The 9387-nt window shown below is 35.3% G+C and overlaps 1 protein-coding gene across 1 annotated transcript in view; it reads right to left on the bottom strand.

The window, feature by feature from the left end:
- Window positions 1-2864: 2864 nt before the first annotated feature.
- Window positions 2865-9387, bottom strand: part of ZZZ3 (zinc finger ZZ-type containing 3) — a 37436-nt gene continuing 30913 nt past the window's right edge. Inside the window, exons 10-12 of the mRNA XM_009287268.1 lie at window positions 7095-7229; window positions 4276-4376; window positions 2865-3921 (exon numbers count right to left, since the gene is read on the bottom strand). Coding sequence (XP_009285543.1) covers window positions 3777-3921; window positions 4276-4376; window positions 7095-7229 — 381 coding nt within the window. The 3' untranslated portion in view covers window positions 2865-3776. The remainder of the gene's footprint in view (window positions 3922-4275; window positions 4377-7094; window positions 7230-9387) is intronic.

The raw sequence follows: 9387 nt of genomic DNA, 5'->3' as shown, positions 1-9387 counted from the left end.
GGAAAACGTCAGGGGTTATTTGATTCATATTGCTTGCATCTTTAGTAAGCCATTTATCTGTAGTATCTGCAAAAAAGTCTGTAAAAATCATTTTGTATTTCCATTATGTTAACCAAAATATTGTGGAGTTTCTTTGGTATTGATAGCTAAATAAAAGCTTGTTTGACATTCCTGTAAAGTAATTGCATCCTCTTACTGGAACTACTGGATGAATTCACAGTTGAAGTGGGTTGCATGATTGCTCTTACTGTCAAAGTTGTACTTTATGCGGCAGATTTGTATTTTTAAAGTTACCTTTCTTGTAATGAAGACATAATACAAATAAAACGTACAAAAATGAGGAGTAATGATTTCTGTTACAGTATATGTGGGTTTAATCCTTTTTAAAGCACAGTACATGACTTGAAAATATAGCTCAAATCAGCATGCTTACAGAGTAGTATGTCTTTTCTCCATTCAGGGCAGTCTTCTGTTTTCTTTTTCTTCCTTGGCATTTGCCCTGTGAATGCTAATTCAATTATTTTTTTAAGGGACTGTTTTAGATACGGTCTTATCCTTCATATCCTGGATGTTCCGTCTTTCCTGGGTCCTTTTATAGCCTACATTTTACCTCTGATGCTCTAGGACGTGCTTCTCCAGCTCCAGACCAGTGCCATTAAGTAACCAGTAACGTCTGCAGTACAACAGCTTTAAGCGAGCGACTCTCATAATGCATCAGCTTGAGAAGGCCGGTTTCTCTAAACCCAGCCTTGAAGCACTGGCAGCTGTCTGGTGTAGTATTTTTCCAAAAGAAAAAGTAAAACATTCTGGAGTTACCATGAAGTTGCAAATTCATCTGGATAGGTTGTCTGCAGTATTTTTTATTACTTCTAATTACAATATAAGTTAAAAAATGTGGAGTATCATATTTGTGCGGGATGGGAACAAAAGGCAACAATCAGCTGCTTTTTTTTTTTTTGTTAAAATCAGATTACAAAAATTATTTAACATACAGTTTCAGTTGAATTTTTCTTTCTGCTTCTTCTGGTCTTTTCTGTGGAACAAAAAAAAATTCCCATGCTTGGTTGGGTGTATGTGCATTAGAGATCTATTTGCATATGTTCATAATGTATGCAAGAGAAATAGCTGTATATGCATGCATATGGAAATATAAATATTTATACATATTCAATAAAAAGAGGACTTATCCAAGACACTTCTTTCTTGGGTGATTCAGACTTGAAATTCTCCTTCTGCTTCAAATCTCATTCAAATTATACCATGGCTTTTTGTTCTTCCCAAGCTATGCTAAACTGATGACTGAATATTTGCACTTAATCATATTTTCACGAGTGTATTTCTGCTATTTTCTTCCAGTAGTTTTTTCAGGATATCAACAGAAAGCAAAGATTACCACAGATTCTCTCCCTGATAATACACCTTCATCAACTCTAGCTTCCTATAAACAGTGTGAATGATGTGGAAAGCACATTTTTTATTGTATTAGAGAGCCTCTCAGAGCAGTATCTTTTCCAATTAAAAACTAAAATACATCATGTGAATTTGTGTTGTATTTTTTTAAGGTTTATTAAATTTATCTAAGTATACTAGATACTTGAGATATGTTTACATATGATACTTGCTCAGTGTTTTAGTAACTGTACTGTATTACCTTCTAAATAGATTAAATGCTTAAAATTCTTTTTTTCTGAAGCAAAAAATAACTACACATGAATTTATTGCAAAACTTAATACTGATCAGTTTATAATTAAAGTTATTAGGTGCAGCCAGCCAATTATCCTTCTTATTGCCATCTTTTAAAGTCAAATTAGTTCTTTTCTAGCTAATGACTCTGAGTATTCAAGTTTCAAAGCAACTGGAAGTCTATTACAGTTATAAAATAATCAAGTGTTTCTGAATCACAAGCTATACATTTCAATAGAAAATATATTAACTAAAATATGTCACAATAATTACAAAGCTTCTCAGACAATGGTATACAGTGTACCAAGGCTACTAAAATCTGAATTTTCTGCAATCTGAAAAAGAACAGTTTGTAAGTAAAATATGAGAAATCTAGAATGCTAATCCTGCAAAAGGCAAAGCATATTTTAGTAGGCGCAGAGCACCATCAGTTCCCACTGAAATTAACAGCAGAGGAAGGCGCTGGGCATCTTGCAGGTCTGCATAGTGAATATTTGTATGACGTATTAAAATGTCCTTTTAATGTTTTCCATCTTGATTAAAAAGTCAGAACTACACAGAAAGGAAGTCACAGTAAGCATTCTATATATAAACAGACTGTATCCACATAGTTTATTTCTCACAGTTCTCCTGACAATTGAACATTATTTAAGAACATACTGTATACACAGATAAGAAGAAACATACAAAATGTTTTAAATGATGCACAACAAAATCCAGCAGTATAAAAGAATGCATGTGAACCCTTGCTCACTGCTCAGGCTAAATTTAATCACTGTTTAAATAGTAATAAAAATACAATCTTTCATGGATCTTGTGCAGACTACAAAAGAGGAAAAATTATTACCATATATATGATTTATATTAGGCAGTTTTCTTTGATGAGTTGCACTAACAACTCCAAATACAGAGGCAGAAGGCTGTGTATTTTATTTTGAAGGAGTTAATGTTGAGTATTAGAGACTTTACACAGTTACTACCACTGGCACTTTTCACCATATTTTGTACACATCACATGATCATCTTATATAACATTACATTTAAAAAATATATCTGAGTGACAATTTTATAACATTCACACACCATGAGCTGGTTAAGGAAGCAATGCCACAGTTGCCCCCTGTAGTGCTTCACTGTTGGTAAATAGAGTTCATCGTGGTTTTAAAAAAAAAAACAAAAAGATGAGTTGCACTAACAACTCCAAATACAGAGGCAGAAGGCTGTGTATTTTATTTTGAAGGAGTTAATGTTGAGTATTAGAGACTTTACACAGTTACTACCACTGGCACTTTTCACCATATTTTGTACACATCACATGATCATCTTATATAACATTACATTTAAAAAATATATCTGAGTGACAATTTTATAACATTCACACACCATGAGCTGGTTAAGGAAGCAATGCCACAGTTGCCCCCTGTAGTGCTTCACTGTTGGTAAATAGAGTTCATCGTGGTTTTAAAAAAACAAAAAAAAAAAAAAGAAAAAAATTAAAAAAATTGAAAGTCAATGTGATTAAGCAGCTCCGATTTAATAAAGGCCTGTAACCAACCATCGCTGAGACAGTGAGTATTTTTTAGAGTACATCCTAGAAGCAAACACTGTCATTGGTTAAAACCTTGCCTAAAGAAGTCAGTTACTGTGCTGAAAACTATTTCACAACAAAACTGCAAGCTACTAAACTGTTTTTATATAAATACTTCATCTCCTCTGGATCTCATTATAACCAAGTTCTTCAAAGCCTTTGGAATTTACTCTATCTTTAATGTGTGCTCTCATTTCTGGCTCACCCTTTTGTATGTTTTTCTTTTGTGTTTAGATTCACCACCTAAAAATGACTAATGTGGTGAAAGAAAAGTCTCCCAGTGAAACCTTCTGCACACTAGGAATGTTCAGCTGCTGTTCAGTGATCTAGAACCATGACAGCTCAAAGCTGTAGTTTGACAAGTACACCCAGGAAGCTGTCATGCTGTGAGCGACATTTCAGGGAAAGCAGAGTCTTTCCAAAATGTGCACAGAATTAACAATGGTGCCATTGTTATTTTTCAAAGAGGATAGTAAGCCCAAGATGGTAGATCTGCTTCCCATGTCATCTATTTGCTGGAAAGTAGTTTGGGTCAAGATAATTGTAACTGGTGCCCTGGGACATGCAGTAGTCTCTGTCTAAAAATGTCTCTGCTCTGTAAATAGGTTCTAACTGATGATCTTCCTTATGAATCTCTGTTTCATGCAGACTGCAAGGGAAAGAAAAAGATAACAGATTAAAAGTCAAATATTTTCCTTATCTTAACTTTCCTTAACTTTCAGAAACAGTGATCATATTAACAGATTCATAAAATATAATTTCCCCCACTATTTAACAGTACCAAACCTATCTGTCCACTGTATTAAGAAAAAAAAAATTATACATCCAGAACACGCTTACAAAATATATCTCCCACAAATATATCCTAAAGTATCTTCCACTTCACCCAACACAGGAGATGTGTCCTATGCTGGAGCGAAGATTTCCAACATACACAGCAATTAAGCCACATAGGGATATTCAAGCTAATTACAAATAACAAGTAGAAGCGTATGCTGCTCACCAGTCAGAACAAGAATCACAGAAATCCAAGGACATTTCTTGAGGGCAGTCTTGGCAGTGCCACCGGACACCCTGGATAGGTTCAATTCCGCAGTTATCACACTGTGAAGCAGATGGAAGAGCATTGAAAAAACAGCAACTGTAATCACTTATGTCAGTAACAGTATACACCAATACACCATATAGAAAGGCATGTATGTAGGTCGATTACTACTAGCCCACACAGCTGAATCCTTCTCATCACAGACCATAACATATTCATGGATAAAGAAGTCCTCATACTCTAGGAGAGGCCCTCCAGAGCCCTGAGGATTGATCAATCTTTCTCTCACTTTGCTTCCCACTCTCCAAATGCTCCATGTTGACATTATCCTCCTGCTCAACAAAAGCAGACCTAGTCCTGCCTGCAGTCACTGCTTATCCTCACATGGCTGTAAGAACTGCTGCAACACAATACATGAACGTGATGTTTCTATAGCTTAAGTCCAACCATATGAAATGTCTAAGTACAGATTCACTTTCCATGGCAGAAGAAAGCAGTGAGACTAGACCAGTAGAGCCGTTGGGAGGCTGTTGATGGGCTGCAGATCACGACACCATGGATCAGACTGATGCACTTTCAGACTCAGGAAACATAGTAACACATTATAGGTGGGCTGGAACTAAAAGCCAGGTGGCTGGTAAGGAAGTGGGACAACATATTCAGGGAAGGGAACAGAAGTCTAAAACTAAAGCTGAGCAAGAAGACAAGAACTAATCCCCTGAGAAGAATCAGGGACAACACAACAGCAGCTAAGTGCAAGAACAGCGTGCCATGAAGAGGAGGAAACAAAGTACAAACAAAACATCAAGACTGGATGAAAAATTCACAATGGTAGAGAAGAGGGGCAGAAATGCAAAGATACTTGATAAAAAAAGGAAACCTGGAACATGGGACTTCAAGGCAAGGAGAACTTTTCAAAAATCTAAACTCTGAAGAGTGCTGCAGTGACAGGATTGAAAAGGAAAAAGAAACGTGGGAAACAAGCCTGTGCTCCCATAGCTCATCCTCCTTCAGAACCTGAAGTTCTCTCACAGCATCTGTGAAACTCACTCGCAGAGCAGCTCGTTCCCAGCCATAGCTAATCCACTCAGGGTTACAAACACCTTACACTTCACAGATTTGTCACAGCTGTATCCCTTCCTTCCACAGGTGGCTTTCAGAGTTTTGAGGGCTGATAATGAGGAGGAACTAAGCATACTCAGAGCTGTTCTTTGAAAATATCAAGTTCAGTATAATGCTAAATACTTTAAAAAAAATAAAAAATAAAAATTGGTTCCAGTTATCTCAATTAAAGAACCAAGATAGTGGAAACCCTTGACCTGAATCTCTGTGCTCCAGCTTCCCTCTCTTTCCCCTGTGAAACAGAAATACCATGCCTTTCATTTCCTAAGGAAAAGAAAAGGTATTTGCAAAGTGCACTGATATTATAGCAATGAAAGCCATAAAAAGCCCACAAGGAATTCAATAATTCAATATTCAAAGCAGAGTTTGAATAATGTGTAGTAAATGGGCTGAAAGGTCGCGCAGAACCAAAAGTGTTCTGAATGATTGCTTATTAGATGAGCTCTGTCCAGCCCGTGCACTGAGCGAGGCAGCGCTCCTGAGGGAAAATAGTATATAATCATGTAGTTTCATAGCTTACTATAATGCGTAACAAAATGAAATTCAGATTGCAAGGAAACTTTCAAACTTTGAATGCTTGACACTGCATAATGCCAATTTACTTTTCAGAGTAATTTTATGTAGAAAAAGCAACTAGTTTGTTACCTAGAAGTCTGGTCTGCCTGATCGAAGTTTTGAATTTTGGGAAAGAAAACACTAACTTAAAAACCAAAACCAAACAAACAAAAAAACACAATAAAAAAAACCCCACAAGAACCCCCAACCCCCCAAACCAAACACACCATGTTAACTTGGGGGGGGGGGAAAAAAACCCCCCAAACCAAACACACCATGTTAACTTGGGGGGGGGGGGGGGGGAAATGGAACTAACGAGGCTGTCTTAATTTTCCAGTCATTTTGAAATGAACTTTAAACTGAATATCTTTGCATTCTCATATAAATGGGTATTAGAAAATAAATCTAGCCGCATAACACTAAACAACGTGAAAAAACTGTTCCAACATAGCAACCAGTTACACAGAAAATCCCTTGCAAACCAGAAAATACAGTGTAGAGAATGCCCTTTCTTTCATGTTGCCTATTAATGGTTGATACTGGGACAACACTTTAGTTTAACTTAATGTTTATTTTCTTAATTTCACATAACTATTGTTTCATGTCCTTGCTTCAACTTCTGCGACTTATTACTTGATAGGAAGTTGCTACAAAACAAAAGAATTATTAATCTGTTACTGTTCTCATGAAAAATGTTTGTCCCTTCTTTGGCCTCAGGTGGAGGCAAAATGACTCCAAATTCCTAATCAGAGAATTATCATCAATGAATCATTGTCAAAACAGAGTGTAGTGTCAAATGGAATTCTACAATGATTTAACCTGGCTCTAGAGCTGTATTTTCATAATATGAATGAGGAAAAGACAGTATGCTTATTAATTTTCATACAATATCAGTATTCAGTGAAACCTGAGCTATCGGAAAGAGTGAATTACTTGGGTTGTTTTTATTAAAGAAGATGAGAGAAAACAGACACATTGAACAAGAACTAAGGAACCAAACTTGTTATATTGAACAAAGCCTTTTTAGGAAATCCAAACCATGTTACCTTTGAAAACTTTTACAATCCACTGAGTAACAGAAGAACACCTCTTAAACTCACCTTGAATCCCACATGCTGCACAAATCCACTTTCCGCATGCATCTGCTGGAGTTTCTGTTTCTTCAGTTTTTTAAACTCTAACAGTTCTTTGTATTCAGGTAACTCTCGATACGTTATTGGAATACTCTCTTCATCCTGTTCATGGTTAAAAATAAATGAGAAACATTCTTTACTTTAGGAATATGATAACTAGTAAGACATATATTCCATAAATCACTATGTATGATTAACTACCTTTGAGAAAATGCTAGCAATATATTCTAAGAAACATACTGGGAAATTATTTTTAAAAACATAGCACAAAACAGCACATACAGCTAACTTACATTTTATTTTGTATTATTTATACTTTATTATTTGCATTAAAACAAAAAAACACTATCCTACAAACAAGTTTCTTCCGGTGAAGAGCTTAGCTGTAGCATAAAGAAGAGAGCAGTGCTTAACTTTAATTCCTAGTTTTTTTCTCATCTTAGATGCCTAACCGCAATTCACGTATAATCCACTTGTCCATACATTGTGGGCAAAATGGCAGCTGCAGTAGAAGACTCAGCTTTTGTTTAAGACAAAGCTAGTTTATTTTAGCTTTAAATACACGTCAACAGATATTATACTTCAGAACTGAAATTTCAGGTCAGTTTTATCAAGTTAATTGATCTTTCTCTTTACTATTCTGTGGAATAGTATGAAATAATACTATTCTAAGGATAGTTACAATCACTGTTCTGAAGTACTTTCGAAGCTGTGAAAATATTAAAAACAAAGGACACCCAAAAACTTTTTACAGTTTTAAGAATTTTTGCATAAACTCAGATTTTTAAAAGACCATAAATCAAGACAGTACCAAGCTTCCATTATACGTATTTTTTTATTTGAAGACAGTCAATTGTAACAGTATTAACTGTAAGAAAAGTGACAAAAAGCATCATTCCATGACTGGAAGAGTAGAAGTTTCAGAGTTATCCAACTCCTTCATCCCTTTACTTCATGCTACCTCCTAATAGCTTCAGAAAATAGATTGCTATTTTTCCTAAATTATGAAAAAGTTTGTCCCCCTACAGGCTGGTGCATACAACTTTGACAGAGATTTGTAACAAATGGTTCTCTCTTTTTTAAGAAACACATCATTTCCGTTTTTTCTCATCCAATTTTCTTCAACAAAGGTTGAGGACCTCTATGTTATGAGAAGACAGAAGCTCTCATTCTAATTCAGATGCCTGTTTCAAAATGGCTATTTAATTGTAGCAGCTGTACTTGGTAGATGTCAGCTGTTTTCAAAGATGACAAGTCTTTATTGACGTAGAGCAGTTTTCAGATCCTATACCGATAGGAACGTTCAGCTATGGAAAACAACTACAAGATAGTAATCAAAATTCTTCTAATGTAGCCTACACACATAATTTCAATTTCTTTTTACGAATCCATGAAGATTAAAGAATCTGTACTATTAAGTTTATTAAAGGAGTTGAAGGAAAGAGGCTTGCTCTTTAGTGTTAAATTTCTAAAGGCCTTATCAATTATTTAATTGTAATTATGAACCTATATAAAGGGCTAGACTGCAAATGTTCAGAAAAATCAAGGTTAAATGACATGATTAAATTGTGTGGTGATAAATTACATTCTCTTAATATAAAACAGGAGTTCAGCTTCCATGCAAATCTCAAAAGTTTTTCTGAGAAAAACTGCCTGGCACAAAATAACTGTATATTGAATAAACTACACTATAATAGCTCCCTGTGTGGACACTTCATTCTGCAATAGTAAGTAGTTGTATTCTAGAATAATTAGACTACTCACAAAATGAAGTACTCGTAACTGAAAAGTAAACTCACTCTGTTGGGAATAGAGGGTCTTCACTTGGGAATAACTTATTTATACTAAAACAATTTTTCAGGAATGATTGTGCCAGTCAAGCTGACTGGTAATATCCAGGCAAAATCTTTTATCTTTACAGGGGAAAAGCACCTGGTACTTCCATTGTAAAGAACTCAAAGAAAACCTTTCCTGTAATTTTCTTGCTACACTGAATCTCTTCTTCTCCATGCTGATGCAAATTATTTTTCTCCAAGACAATCACTGTCACTAAGAGACCTGACTTTTAACGTTAGAACAGAATCCTGTACGTTCGTTTTGAATATAGTTAATGATCTTTTTTTTCCTTCCAAATTGCTTCTGTTTTGCACTGATAATGGGGATCTTTTTGGTAACTGAGCTCACCTGTGTCTTTCTACATTACTGCAAGCCAGAAATATATCCATCTGGAAATGCTGCACTAGTGAAGAAAGAAAAGATT

Source organism: Aptenodytes forsteri, unplaced genomic scaffold (assembly GCF_000699145.1).
Source record: "Aptenodytes forsteri isolate BGI_AS27 unplaced genomic scaffold, ASM69914v1 Scaffold119, whole genome shotgun sequence".
Taxonomy (NCBI): domain Eukaryota; kingdom Metazoa; phylum Chordata; class Aves; order Sphenisciformes; family Spheniscidae; genus Aptenodytes; species Aptenodytes forsteri.
This window is presented reverse-complemented; position numbering and strand designations above follow the sequence as displayed.